Genomic DNA, 16,012 nt, shown 5'->3' on the forward strand with positions numbered 1-16,012 from the left:
CGGGTACTGGGGACATTGAGCTGCTGTGCTTCATGTGGGGTGGTACACCGCTATCGCCAGTGCTTCGGCTTTCCAGGTCTGGTACTACGTCCTGTTGCAATAGTGTCTGTCATCGTTTATGTAGTTTCTAGCTTGAATGCATTGAAAACTGATTTCACGTGTATGAACCTGCCCTCGGGGACTCCCTGGTGTTTGGCTTTGTTCTTGCATTTATTGGGGTAAAGTTCTTGTAGAAATTTAAGTAATGACTTTACAGAAGAAAATGCTTTAGCCACTGCCTGGAAATAGGTTCATTTTTTTTTTCTTTTTGGGAGTGGCCCAAGTCTTTACATTGTTCTGTTATAAGGATTTAGTCATAGGAAAGTGGCTTTAAACACTTCAAAGTAGCAAAGCTGTTAATATGAGGCCGATAGTGGTGTGTCAGGAAAGGGTAATGTTGGGTGGATGTGGGTTTACATTAAATACCAGCTGTAAAAATCTTCCCAACACGGTGAACATGGTGAATATAACATACTGTATAATTCCGTCCCAAGCTACGGTATGTGGATCTGTATTTCTTCCTTTTCCTTGTAAACTGCCATCTAGTTAGGCCACCAAAGTTTTTTTTTGTTGTTGTTTTTTTTTTTACAAGTGCACTCATTTCTGATAACGCGCCCAAAAAAGCATGCCACAGATCGTCCAATGAACAAGTCCAAGCTTATCTGTCAGCGGATTATATCCTTTATATGCATCCTCGATGGTTATGGCCGTGAAGCTCATCATCCAGGAATGTGCTGCCGACAATATGCATTCTGTATGGGGTCGAACAATCGCTCTGTGCCTGCACAGTTTTAGAAGGTCTCAATTGTGGGCCATTGACTTGTTACATTGTATCCTTGTAAATGAGCCTTTAGGTTTGGGCTTCAGGTCACATTTGGTTGCTGATGAAATAGCGCCATTTCCTTAGACAGTCTGTTTCCTTCCTATGCAGACGGAGTTTTCTCTGCTGTGTACGGCTTTGGTCCTCTCCTGACAAGCGGGCCACAAAGTTGTTTTTTTTTTCTGATTACTCGGCAGAGAACAGAGAATCACTATGCATAGGACTGATTGTGGGACAATTGCTGTATATGTCCCAAGTTATTTTTGTTTATCCTTTTTTTTTTTTTTTTTAATTTCCTGATATCCTTGAATGGATATTCATCAATGGTTATCGTCACTTTGCAGCCTTAATTCTCCTCTGCCACTTTCCCATGTGAATGCGCTGCCGTTGTTACAGCATATAATGTGTGACATGCAATGTACATCCCTTTCCCCCTCACCAGTTGTTAACTAATTTTTTAGCAATAAAGTATATATTTTGTTCCTTACTTTTTGACCAGTTTATCGTCCCTTTCCTCTTTTTTGCTCATTGACGATGAAGTGTACTTCGTCATCAGTACAGTGCCACCAATCTCGTTCTGCGCAGCGTTCCCCGCTATGGGCATTCCTACATCCTGTAATGCATATACGTAGAGCGAGGCGATGGCCCGGAACTAAGGCCGCCGAGTGTGCCTTGTGGGATGTTCTATGTAGTCTGCCCTTAGCAGTGCAGAGCGAAGCACATCTTCGTAGGTCTGTGTTCCCACTGCGCAGGAGCGCAGTATGGATGACATAGGATGCGTCATCATCATCATCAGTCATTGCAGGAGGGCAGCGATAGTGGGAATAGAGGAGGTGCCGGGCCAAGACCTACAATGCACACCGGACCGCGGCGTATGGTGGAATCTTAAGCATTTTTCTAGGTATGCAGAGGTAGTTGGGAGCTTGTATACAGGATGCTGGACTGCGGTAAAAGAGGCATTAAAGGTGGTGGAATTAGTCTGTATTGGGAAAACTTGGTGATAAGTTTCTTTATGGGCATAGGGCAGGTGGCTATGTAAATCGAAGCGAGCACGGAACAGATTTTGCTTCAATTTATACCATTGACTGCCCTTTGAGGGAATCTGTTAGCAAGTTTTTGCGACCTCATCTGAGAGCAGCATAATGAAGGCAAAGAGACCCTGAATCCAACAATGTACCACTTAGTTTACTGGGTGCAGCAGTTCTGACAGGGTTTTTAGATTTAGCAATGCAGCGGAGGTGAGAAAGCGAACTCCGCCCACACCACAGCTGCCCCCTGCCGGGAAGGGGGGGGGTTGGACTATCATTCACGCGCTGCTGTAGTCCGGTCAGTGATAATCACCAGGTGATAAATCCTTCTATTCAGTGTAATTAAGCAACAGCACACAGCCTGACACGTGACACATCAATGAATTTGGTGTTTTAACCCCTACCTCATGCTGTTCTCAGATTACATAGCAAAAATCTGCTGACCGATTCCATTTAATCGGACACGTAGACTACAGGTGAGATCAACTGCCAAGTACTCTTCTGCCTACAATACGTTGCATCAGGTTTAAGCAAAAAGATTCATAGGATCCTGATCCAGTGACCACAGGGCGCTGGCATGGTGGACTTGGATTACTGGTCCAGGGTCTTGCAAATCTTGTTGCTCGACTTTACAGTGGAGCACATGTGTAAAGAGTGGATTAGTTTTGCAGCATCAGGCTCCAGCTATCATCAGTTATGGTAGAATCTATCCTCCATGTTTCTCTGCACTAGTTTTCTGTATTGCCGGATTAAGAAGCCTTGTTAGAGCTGCAGTACACAGGCCGATATTTCAGCAGTGGGATCACACACTCCCATTTGTAAAATATAAGTAATTTGATACAGTAAGAAGAAAATAAAATATGAAGCTGTTCATCCTCAGGATTAAGCTCCTAGCGTGTATGTCCCCATGCTGCTATTCCAGTCATCCTCCTCGTTTTCTACGTTGCTTTATGCAAGTTACTTTTCTTTCCCTTTCTTTTTATGCCAAGCTTATCTGTATGGTGAAAAACATATAGGCCCCATTGTCTTTGCGCCATTTTTCTGGGGTAAAATGATTCCAATAGTAAAGGTACCGTCACATTAAGCGACGCTGCAGCGATATAGACAACGATGCCGATCGCTGCAGCGTCGCTGTTTCGTCGTTGTGTGGTCGCTGGAGAGCTGTCACACAGACAGCTCTCCAGCGACCAACGATGCCGAAGTCCCCGGGTAACCAGGGTAAACATCGGGTTACTAAGCGCAGGGCCGCGCTTAGTAACCCGATGTTTACCCTGGTTACCAGTGTAAATGTAAAAAAACCCAAACACTACATACTTACATTCCGGTGTCTGTCGCGTTCCCCGGCGTCCGCTTCCCTGCACTGTGTAAGCGCCGGCGGTAAAGCAGAGCACAGCGGTGACGTCACCGCTCTGCTTTAGGGCCGGCGCTGACACAGTGCAGGAAAGCGGACGCCGGGGGACCCGACAGACACCGGAATGTAAGTATGTAGTGTTTTTTTTTTTTTACATTTACACTGGTAACCAGGGTAAATATCGGGTTACTAAGCGCGGCCCTGCGCTTAGTAACCCGATGTTTACCCTGGTTACCAGTGAAGACATCGCTGAATCCGCGTCACACACACCGATTCAGCGATGTCAGCGGGTGATCCAGCGACGAAATAAGGTGCTGGCCTTCTAGCTCCGACCAACGATGTCACAGCAGGATCCTGATCGCTGCTGCGTGTCAAACACAACAATATCGCTAGCCAGGACGCTGCAACGCCACGGATCGCTATCGTTATCGTTGTTCAGTGTGAAGGTACCTTAACATTCCTATTTGTTTTTCATTATTTAATGTGCACCTTTTTAAATGTACTAGGTTTGTTTGCTTTATTTTTTTTTTTTTTGTTGGTGTTTTTCCCTTATCCAGATGTTTTAGTCTAATTCATCATTTTGCGCTTTTTTTTATGTTTGCAATATTTCTCCACAGTTGTACTCCTGTTCTCTAGGCTGTTGAGTAATTTCTTGCAGAAATTTCTGCAAGGTTTCTGCGTCTCTGGGCAGCAAAAACGCTGCGGAAAATTCCGCTGTGTTTTTAGTGCATTTTTTTCCTGTGCATTCAATGGGTCAAAAACGCACAAAGAATTGACATGCTGCAGACTTAAACGCACAGCAAATCTTGAAAGGAAAAGTGCCGATCATGTGCACAGCTCTTAAGGATTCTCATTGACTTTTCTGGCATAAGGATTCCATAGCATTTGTGGGCCAATTCTGCTCGGGGAAAAAACACATCGTGTGCACACAGGACTGAAATGTAACATTTTGAAAAATGATGATGATAACTCTACTGTTAACATGGGCCCTACAGCTGGGGGCCAAGTCAGTGAAGAACCACTTTTAAGACTTGTATTTTACTTTCAGGCTCACATAGAAGTCGTTTACTGCCGGATGTGGCTTTGACCTTCACACACTCGTCATTCTCCTTTCACCCTTTTTGCTGATAAGACGAAGAAACGGGTACAAACATGGCCGGCCATGTATCCCCTACGGTAATTTAATGTTTTCGATATTTAAATATAATAAAATGTTTTCTGCAATCTATATAGTTCATGTAGTTCAAGGCCACGCAGTATGTTACTGAAAGTTTTCTGGTATTGTGTAAATAGTTTTATTATACAGGATTGTAAAAAAAAAAAAAAACACTTACTACTTTCTGCCACAAGCTGCACCACATTGTCAACATGTTGTCTGTTGTATCCCTACTCAACTCTATGTACGGTACTTTAGTAGGGTTTAGCTGCAATACTAAACATGTCCAGGTGTGGCGCTGTGTACTTATTTTTTTTTTTTTTTTTTTTTTTTTTATAGAGCAAGTAGATATGGGTTTTCCTGATATAACTACCCATTTAAAGGGTAAGGCCATGTTCACACTTCGCGGTTTTTACCGCGGATCCACGGCGATTTTGATGCTGCGGGTCCGCAGCAGTTTCCATAGCGTTTACATTAACATGTAAACCCTATGGAAACTGCAAACCGCAGTGCACATGCTGCGGGAAAAACCGCGCAGAAACGCAGCGGTTTACAACCCGCAGCATGTCACTTCTTTGTGCAGAATCGCAGCGATTCTGCACCCATAGAAATGCATTGATCCGCTTACTTCCCGCATGGGGCTGTGCCCACGATGCGGGAAGTAAGTGGATAATGTGCGGTTGCTACCCGGGGTGGAGGAGAGGAGACTCTCCTCCAGGCCCTGGGAAGCATAAATGGTGTAAAAAAAAAAAGAATTAAAATAAAAAATGAGGCTATACTCACCTCTCAGCGCTGCACGCGGCCGTCCGGTCTGGGTTGCTGTGCGAGCAGGACCTGCGGTGACGTCGCGGCCACATGACCGTGATGACGCCGCGGTCACATGACCGTGACGTCACGAAGGTCCATCTCGGCACAGCATCTTTGGAACCGGAGCGCCGCGTGCAGCGCCGAGAAGATCCGGACATCAGAGGGTGAGTATAACCAATTTTTATTATTTTTACCATTACTATTGATGCTGCATATTGCTGCATATGCAGCATCAATAGTATAGGAGTAATCCCGCAGCGGAAATCGCAAAACAAACCGCGATAAATCTGCAGGGATAACCGCAGCAGTTTTGCCCTGCAGATTTATCAATTCTGCTGCGGGAGAACCCGCAGAGCACGCCGCAGAGTGTGCACATAGCCTTACTGTACTTTCAAGTAACTTTTTCAGAATAAGCTTTTCTTTGTGTGAACATGAGGAATGACACCGTCTCTAACCATTGTATGACCTGTATCCTGCACGTTCAACGAGTTTTTCACCGATACCACACATGCCCATTGTAATCTATGGCGTTATGCACATGTCCCTATTTGGAAACGAACCGTGTCCGTTTTTTCCGGCAGCATGGATGAAAAGGCTATGGGTCCATGAAAAACACATATAGCACACAGAAGGCATCAGTGTACCATCTGTGGGCTGTCTGTGTTTAACATCGCAAAGTATAGGAGAAGCTTTGTAATTTATTTTTTTCTTTATCCATACCGGAAAAACACTGGTGACAAAAATGGTCACATGGAAAACACTGATGACACCAATACGGCTTTTTTTCACGTACTTTTTTTATATGGAACATGTGAAGGAGGCCTTAGTTTGCAATCCACTCTGAGCTAGTGGGAGGACATGAGCTGCAGTGATCTGTCCCATACACAGCACTCAGATGAATTTCTGCTCTTCATTCCTATTTTATCACATAGAGACGCAGCAGCAGTATAGAGGAAATCACACAGCAGTACTGATCGGCGTAGATGTGAATACAGCAGTGGAGCAAAGTAGAAAGCTCAGCACGGCCTTTCTGTGTCTCTCTGGCACTCTCCCCTCTTCATAGAGTAAAATAGGTTCTGTCACATGATGCCAAAGAGAGCCTGCAGTCTGTCTTATCTGAACAAGACGGACTTGTTCTCTTTTTTTCTTTTCTGCATGGATGCCAAGTTCAGAGGGAAGATGTTGAAGTGGCTAATAAGTGGAGAAAGAAGCAGATTTCTCTGATAAGATATATTACAAGGTTTCTTATATTCACCTGTACTATTAATTCATGTAAAGTTTGTTGAAAGTACAGTTACCATTTAAGAGCATTTGTGACTACAAGCAGGACTGTGGAGTCGGAGCCCATTTTGGTGGAGTTGGAGTCAGTGTCATGGAAATTGAGTAATCGGAGTCGGAGGTTTGGCTTACCGACTCCACAGCCTTGACTACAAGTCTATTAATCTGCATATCTGGAACAAGTAATGGTCTCCGCAGCAGTAAACCTTACTATAGCACTGTTTTGCAAAATTAGTCCCAAATGCATTTTAATGTATATTAAGAAAGGTACATAAGTTACCCAGCAAAAGTTTGCTTAGACATGCTAAATTGCATGTTGTGAATCTAGACCAAACGACTCAAAAGATCATGAATTGATAAGGAGAAAAACAGAGTCTGATCCAATATAGGAAAATACAAATCCAACTTTATTAATAGTACATCACACATAAAAAGATATATATTTAAAACAGAGCACAGAGCACAACAGTAGCACTTATACCAGTGTATATACCTAGAGGTAATTCCACAGATAGATCCAAGCTAAGTGCTAGCACAGCATAAGTGCAGCAAAAGGGATGTTATATAACATATATGCATGTGTCTAGTATATTTGTTACATGCTGCCAAACCGGATATAAAGAGCTAATACTAGGTAACTGGCAGTCAACCAAAAAAGGGAATATGTATCCTAATAATGATTAGTTAGTCAGCAGAAGTCGCTGCCCTAGTAATATTGCACAATACCCATTTATAATGAGTCAGTCACCAATAAAATGATACCGCATTTATAATATCCCCTGGCAGCATAAAGTGGTAACATAAACAGGCACACTATGTCACAAGAATGGTGAGAAATAAATTACCCATCATAGCTGCAGGTAGCTGTGCCAGCACTAGCTCCCCACAGTGCTGGCACAGCTACCTGCAGCTATGATGGGTAATTTATTTCTCACCATTCTTGTGACATAGTGTGCCTGTTTATGTTACCACTTTATGCTGCCAGGGGATATTATAAATGCGGTATCATTTTATTGGTGACTGACTCATTATAAATGGGTATTGTGCAATATTACTAGGGCAGCGACTTCTGCTGACTAACTAATCATTATTAGGATACATATTCCCTTTTTTGGTTGACTGCCAGTTACCTAGTATTAGCTCTTTATATCCGGTTTGGCAGCATGTAACAAATATACTAGACACATGCATATATGTTATATAACATCCCTTTTGCTGCACTTATGCTGTGCTAGCACTTAGCTTGGATCTATCTGTGGAATTACCTCTAGGTATATACACTGGTATAAGTGCTACTGTTGTGCTCTGTTTTAAATATATATCTTTTTATGTGTGATGTACTATTAATAAAGTTGGATTTGTATTTTCCTATATTGGATCAGACTCTGTTTTTCTCCTTATCAATTTATAGCACTGTTTTGTAGCATGTCTCACGCTATCATGGTTTTTTTTGTAGGTGATATTTAGAGACGTTGCTGTTTATTTTTCGGAGAAGGAGTGGGATCTCCTTGAAGGGTGGCAGAAAGACCTGTACACTGGCGTTATTAAAGAAATTCATGGCATCCTCATCTCTCTGGGTATTGTATTCACATCTTATACAATGTGAAGCTTGTGAATTATTCACTCCTTTCCTTGAATTTGTGGCCACACTCCAAGAAGCGAATGTTCAATGTATGGCGGGAAGTATCAGAAGTTTCCTCGTTGATATACCCAGGCAATTTACTTTCCTGTCTTTTAGGCTTTGTCATCCTAAATCCCAACAACTTCCTAAGGATACAGCCAGAAGAGGAGCCTTGTCGGAAAAGCCTCCATGTCGTAGGAAGAAATGAAAACTTGAATATTGTTGGTTCTGGTGAGTTTTGTTGTAATTTATGTTGTTTGTTTTTTCAGTCTTCTGATTATTAAAACATACATGGCCTGATACATAATTTGCTTCTTTTTTTTTAGTCTTGTGGTATTCGTTGGTGTTTTAGATGCTAAATTCTTAAAAATGCCTTATGAATTTTGGGCAAAATCAAAAATGCTCTCTTTTTGTCTTTAACCTGTTTTTGTGACTTTTTTTTTTTTAGCTTGAAAAGTGACATTTTCCTCTAAAATATTACAAAATTTGCACCAAAATATCTGGCATACATAAAATCTTTAGTCTAAATTTAGTCTAAACTTTTAATAAATTAAAATTGATGAATCAGCCAAAAACATCTGGAAACCTCAAACCCCTCACACAATGGTGAACATAATAAAATAGGCAAACATTTAAAAAAGATGCAGGATAATAGTTTTTATTTTTTTATTTTCTAACCTTTATTGTGGAGATATTAGCTTGTAAAGATTAGGTTATAATTTATGTTAAGTCCAGGGTGGCGTCCTCCGAGATTTTTCTCTGGGGGTGTGTATTTCCTCCTCTGTATAATGTAGACCAATCATAGCAGCGGCAACATAATGGGGGTGGGGGAGGAACACACCCCAGGAAATGTTTTAAAGAGAAATTGTCATCTGTTACATGCTGCCCAATCCGTGGAGAGCATGTATTAGATGCTGGTTGTATGATCTCTGACATGCTGCCTACCCTCACGCGGAGACCTGTCAATCCTGGTTAAAATAAGAAAATAAAACTCACAAATTAAATCCCTTATTACCGATCCTGCAGTGACGACATCACATATATCATTCACGTGGCCACCGAAGCCAATAACTAGTCTCCAGAGTAATGCATGCATGTACTGCATGTGACCATGGGGAACTGTGGACAGCTACACCAATCATTTGAAAGTATGTGACATCATCATGGCTGCAGGAATGGTGAAGACCACCAGAGCGTTGGTGCGTCTGGAAATTTTTCACCTAAATATTGGTGATTTTATTTTATATACCGTATATATTCGTGCATAAGCTGAGATTTTCAGCACATTTGTTTGTGCTGAAAACGCCCCCCCCCCTCGGCATTGTCCAGAAAGCCGGTGGGGGAGCCGGCAGCTGTAGCACAGTGACAGCTGCATCCGCCAGCTTCTAGAACACATCAATACTCACCCTTCGTCTCTGCATCTTCGTCCCAGCAGCTCTTCCTGTGCTCAGCGGTCACGTGGTACCACTCATTAAGGTAATGAATATGCACGCGTCTCCACTACCATAGGCATGGAGCGCATATTCATTACCTTAATGAGAGGTACCACGTGACCGCTGAGCACAGGAACAAGGAAGAGCTGCAGGGACGCGCGAGGAGGGTGAGTAGGACGGGGGGTGGGAGCCATGCGGGACCGTTGGAGCCAAACATGCCAAGACAAAACGGGGGAGCCACATACCAGGAAAAAAACTTGGGAGCCACACATAGCAGGACAGGATGGTGGGAGCCACACATAGCAGGACAGGGATGAGGGGACAATGCACACCCGGCATAACAAGGTTAATGGTTTTATAGTACACACAAAGTAATATAAGAACTGATTATTATTATATGAGCCGCCGTCATGTCTTCTCAGGTTCAGTATGCCGAATTATTAGGCTGGGAAGATTTTGGTAAAGATTTCCTAGTATTTCATGGCTCAGGTGGAAGTTAAAGGGAATGTGTCTTATTTCTTTTCTCTTCTTCCATCTAGAGTGTGGTATGGTGAATCCTGATATTTTATTAACTGTCAAACTTGGTGAGAAGCAGCGAGTGATGAACTCCTACGAACAGGATGGCAAAGGGAGCACGTCTTCTCCCAGCACAAGTAAGATTCCTTAGAAAATAGGTGCATTGTGTAATGATCTGTTATCACATTGTTCAGGTGTTCAGTAGATCTCTATTAGATCTCATGTGCAAAACGGAGACTGAAGTTGCTGTCGTGTGTGCATTGTATGGTGCAGCTGTGTCCAGTATTTTTCCCAAGAATGTATGTGGGATAGTATACTTGTTTAATATGGCGTTGGTGTCTCAAATTTCTTGTTTTCTGAGGTACAGAAGCACTCAGAACTTTATGGGAACCTTAAATACTGTGTGCGCACAGGATATTAACTGTAGGTTGTCATGTGCCCAAACACTATTTACCTGCAGATATAGGTTTAATTAGCAGGATAATAGTGCTACAATGCGGTCTGGTCGCCTTAGGCTACTTTCACACATCACGTTTTTTGTTTCAGGCACAATCCAGCTAATGTTGTAAAAAATGGATCCGTTGCAAATAGTGAAAAAACTGATGCAACGGATCAATTTTTCTGCCGGATCCGGTTTTTATTTTTAGCATGGAGTTTACAGTGACTTTCAAGAGAGAAAGAGAGAGAGAGATTAGTCATCGCTCAGTACACTGTGAGCAGCGGCTACAGTCATCGCTCAGTACACTGTGAGCAGCGGCTACAGTCATCGCTCAGTACACCATGGGCAGCGGCTACAGTCATCGCTCAGTACACCATGGGCAGCGGCTACAATCATCGCTCAGTACACCGTGGGCAGCGGCTACAGTCATCGCTCAGTACACTGTGAGCAGCGGCTACAGTCATTGCTCAGTACACCGTGGGCAGCGGCTACAGTCATCGCTCAGTACACCGTGGGCAGCGGCTACAGTCATCGCTCAGTACACCGTGAGCAGCGGCTGTAGATACGTCCCAGCATGACAGGTCATCTATGCAAATCGAGCTATCAGAATGCCTGGGCGTGCTCATAGCGCCTCTCACCATGCTGTGAGCTGTCGCTCCAGGCACTGCCTCAATCACTGAATGCCAACGGATAAAATCCAGTTTCTCCCGCACTTTCAGTAAGGTTGCCGGCAGCAGAGTAACGTTATTAACATACAGATTAAAACCAAAAAACCCCATCAAACTACTGGTCTGCCGTCTTAAGTCTGCGTGCTGTGAGGATTCTCCGATGCCGCGCCGGTCATGTGACCATAAATATGCATATTCTTGGCTATATTTTTGAATACATGGACGCGGCTTCACACAATTCAAGTGTATTGCGTGAAGCTGGAAACAGTTTAGTCTGATTGTGGCCAGGAGTATGCATATCACATACTTGTAGTCACATGACCACTGATCCCGGTGCTGATATTGGAGAATCCTCACAGTGCCCGCGATGTGAGGATTCATAAGTCTGCAATCACGTAGGTTGACTGAAGACTTGTAGTTTTAGACTGCACAACCCCATTAAGATCTATGGGCTGGACATAAATCTCCCCGAGAATCTGCCTCCAGAGCTTATTCTATGTGAAATATGTCGTCGTCAGTCTGAATGTGGCCAGGAGTGGGCATATTGCTTACTTAGTCACATGACTGGCGCAGCATTGGGGAATCCTCACAGCACACAGAGTTATGACTGCAGACTTTTAGGTCAGGACCAAACAACCCCTTTAATCCCATTTTTCGATCTCTTCATTGGGCAACATCATATCTTACCAATAATTCTATCCCATCTGTTGCCATTTCGGTCAAGTTCCAACCCACAATCTACTGTGACTGAGATGTGACCATCACACAAATTCCAAACCTTGATTGGTTGGATTTTTGGTTGCACATGTCACTTAAAGGGGTTGTGGCATTCTGTCAAGGTGGCTCTTTTAGTTGGGGTCCCTGCCAATGCTGAAATAATTGTTTTTAGAATTTGCCCCTCATACCTGCAGTTTGTCAGGGGAGCATGTCTTTATCGTTATAAAAACGATTATTTCAGCGTTGTCAGTGACCCCAACTAAAAGAGCCACCTTGACAGAATGCAGCATTAGTGCTGCACAAGTGGCTCTTTTAGTTAAAAACGCCTGGGGGGGTGACAGGTTCCCTTTAATGTTGACGATTATCCTGACCCTAACCAATCCTAGTAACTCTTCCAAAAAATCCTAAAACATTTAAATAACTTCGCCCCAGTTTCATATTTCAAAATTAATGAATCGAAATCCAAAACTGTCATTTTAATATGAACAATTCTCAAGTAGATATAATCAAAAAAATTACCTATTGGATCTGGGAAGAGAGAGAATTTACATACCTAGGATTGAAGTTTACCAAAAATATAGATTCATTTATCCCTACTAACATAACCATTTTAACAAATACCATCACCAACGATTTAAACTTCTATGAAGAAAAAGATTTGTCTTGGTAGGGAAAAATTATGATTAAGTCAATCATATTACCCAAAATTCTAAATCTTTTCAGGTATCTCCCTTTAAGCATATCTACAACACAACTAATATCCAAACACTTATAAATTTGTTTGGGGGAAAAAAAGAGCTAGAATAGCAACTAACATTTTATGTAGTAAATAGCTATTGGATAAAACTTAACCTTTATTAGGTATATATGTAAAAGATATTTACAACAAATAACATCACATACATAAAGGACCTGGGGAAGGATAGACCCTAGTGCTTTAGTTGAACCCTGACAAACACAGAATAGGGAAAAAGAGGGGGGTATTAAAACAAATAACTCTGACAGTACTATTGGATCACTTTGCCATGACAAATATCTTCTGGCCCGTGATTCATCAAACTAAGCTTGTGCTGTCTGTATAAAGCACGCCCAATTGTATATGTACCGTAGGCCGTACACCAACCTATAGTATGTAATACCTATGTCCCAACCGACCTTAAATATGTGCGTTGAATCATGACAGTGATGGTGTATGATGGGTATTTACCACAGTCATCCAACTTATAAAGTCACTTTCTCCTTTGTTCATTACACACATACAGCAATGTTACAATACACTGAGACAATGGTCATATATCGTGATCTCTTGACCCAATTGTCACTTATTGTCTGCGTCCTGCAGACCTAAACTGAACATGCTCGGTCCTGGGAAGATATAAACCATACCCTAATTACCATGTACACCATAGCCTTACAGTAAATACTGTCAGGAATTTTTTAGCAGCATAGGAGAGGCTATGCGAACAATGTATGACCAATCAACATATCTCTATAATGTACTCATTCCGGGACCATGCTACCTCATGCACGTATATCATGAGCGTCCCTATTAGTCACAATAGTGCGGTCACCATCCTTTTGTTTAAAGCCTTTTTACCTTCGGGCATCTGTATGTGTATCTGTTCAAAGTTCTCACAACACATCTTAGAGATAAGTTCCTTGGGGGGTCTAGTTTCCAAAATGGTGTCACTTGTGGGGGGTTTCTACTGTTTAGGTACATTAGGGGCTCTGCAAACGCAGTGTGACTCCTGCAGACCATTCCATCTAAGTCTGCATTCCAAATATCGCTCCTTCCCTTCCGAGCCCTCCCATGCGCCCAAACGGTGGTTCCCCCCCATATATGGGGTATCAGCGTACTCAGGATAAATTGGACAACAACTTTTGGGGTCCAATTTCTCCTGTTACCCTCGGGAAAATACAAAACTGGGGGCTAAAAAATAATTTTTGTGGGAAAAAATTTTTGTTTTATTTTTACGGCTCTGCATTATAAACTTCTGTGAAGCCCTTGGTGGGTCAAAGTGCTCACCACACATCTAGATAAGTTCCTTAGGGGGTCTACTCTCCAAAATGGTGTCACTTGTGGGGGGTTTCAATGTTTAGGCACATCAGTGGCTCTCCAAACGCAACATTGCGTCCCATCTGAATTCCAGTCAATTTTGCATTGAAAAGTCAAATGGCGCTCCTTCGCTTCCGAGCTCTGTCATGTGCCCAAACAGTGGTTTACCCCCACATACAGCACAAGCTTAGTTTGATGAATCACGGGCCAGAAGATATTTGTCATGGCAAAGTGATCCAATAGTACTGTCAGAGTTATTTGTTTTAATACCCCCCTCTTTTTCCCTATTCTGTGTTTGTCAGGGTTCACTAAAGCACTAGGGTCTATCCTTCCCCAGGTCCTTTATGTATGTGATGTTATTTGTTGTAAATATCTTTTACATATATACCTAATAAAGGTTAAGTTTTATCCAATAGCGATTTACTATTCACTTCTCTTGGATAAGTTACCCAGCTTACACATAACATTTTATTTAAAAGTAAATTACAAGGAGGAGCTGGACTCCCAAACATTTCTGCATATTATCATACAAATTTAATAATACAGAGTATGCCTTGGTGGCCTCTATCTTATTCACCCTCTTGGCTTGTTTTGGAAATCGCCTTTAAATGGTGCTAAACTTTCTCATTATTGACAACTTGTTTCCCTTTTAATTATTTTAAACTTATGTTTAATGCGCCCTCTTGTGCTTTTTTAAAATATTTGATTCTTAAAGACCAAGTAAATAACTTTCTCTTTAAAAAAAAAAAAGCTTTCTTCACAGATCCCTCTAAAAACCTGTTGGGAAATATTCAACACAACATTTTCTGGAGTTTTAAATTAAAAAAAAAAAAAAAAAAAAAAAAATATATATATATATATATAATGTTCAAGAAAGACGGTGAATTTTCCAAAACTCCCAATATGTCGAGGTGGGAATCTATTCTCCAAATGGCGATAGAAAAGGAAGATTGGGAAAGAGCCCTAGACATTACTTACTCTTCAACAATTTCAGTAGCTTTACAAGGATAATATTTAAAAAAAAAATTACAAAATGGTATTATACCCCATCTAGACTGCCATTGATAAACGCTGAAACACCCTCAACATGGAGAGGATGTGGCCAACACGGCAACTTATTTCACATCTACTGGCTTTGCTCTAAAATAAAACCCCTTTGAGGAAAGGTTTCATTCCTAATTGGCAAAATTTTAAAAATAAATATCTTTATCCTTTCCACCCAATTGGCTTTACTCTTTCATTGGATTCAGATCAGATTGACTCTACCAACAGACAAATAATAATCCATTTATTATTGGTCACAAAAATTTGTATTGCATTCCATTGGAAAAGCCTGGTTATCCCTTCCCTAAAGGATATAATTGATAGAATGATATTACATAAAATGTTTGAAGATAAATTAGCAGTGGTTAATGTTTGTTTTCATAAATATGCACAAAAATGGCATAGATGGTTAGAATAATATCCTTAATTGCTTGAGTTTCTATCTTAAATGTATTTCTTTGAGAATGTAATACAACAAGGTTGGAACTGTTACTGGATCTAATTTACTATTATTGTCCTCTATTTTCCCTCCCTTTTTTCCCCTTCATCCATTTCCTTCCCCTCCCACCCCATTCTATCCTATATCCCCAGTTTGTGTTATTTAAAAAATTTTTAATAAAGTTCTTTGGAAGAACGGTCAAATAACTGTAAAAATAGTCGCATGACAGCAAATTGCCACCAAGTCCTACTAATGATTTTATTTTGTTCAAATTGTCTAAGAATTGTTGTCATGGGGCCTGAGACACTGTGTACCCCTCCCCATTAATGTGTATACAGCCAGCTCAGGGGCTGAATTTGCTAAAAGTTGTCTGTTCACTTCTCCTATATCTTTCGAGAATTGGACTCCTGCCTTTCTTATATTGGTGGCCTTACTTAAGAATGAGTAATCAGTGTTGTATTTCTAGAGAGCCCTTTTAAATTAGGAGTTCACCTCAACTTGCTTAGGACATCCGAATCAAGTATTAACTTGATCACTAATGCAAAGGTGCTAATGTACTTTAATCATTGAGGCAGTGAGGTTATGTCTAGGTGATAAACA

General features: G+C 41.6%; 1 protein-coding gene across 1 annotated transcript in view; it reads left to right on the forward strand.

Annotated features, from left to right (window-relative positions):
- Nucleotides 1-16,012, forward strand: part of LOC143764643 (uncharacterized) — a 92,942-nt gene that overhangs the window by 22,835 nt on the left and 54,095 nt on the right. Inside the window, exons 2-5 of the mRNA XM_077250440.1 lie at nucleotides 4,287-4,414; nucleotides 7,936-8,056; nucleotides 8,218-8,331; nucleotides 10,073-10,186. Of these exons, the coding sequence (XP_077106555.1) occupies nucleotides 4,391-4,414; nucleotides 7,936-8,056; nucleotides 8,218-8,331; nucleotides 10,073-10,186 (373 nt within the window). The 5' untranslated portion in view covers nucleotides 4,287-4,390. The remainder of the gene's footprint in view (nucleotides 1-4,286; nucleotides 4,415-7,935; nucleotides 8,057-8,217; nucleotides 8,332-10,072; nucleotides 10,187-16,012) is intronic.

Source organism: Ranitomeya variabilis, chromosome 4 (genome assembly GCF_051348905.1).
Source record: "Ranitomeya variabilis isolate aRanVar5 chromosome 4, aRanVar5.hap1, whole genome shotgun sequence".
NCBI classification, from domain to species: Eukaryota; Metazoa; Chordata; class Amphibia; order Anura; family Dendrobatidae; genus Ranitomeya; species Ranitomeya variabilis.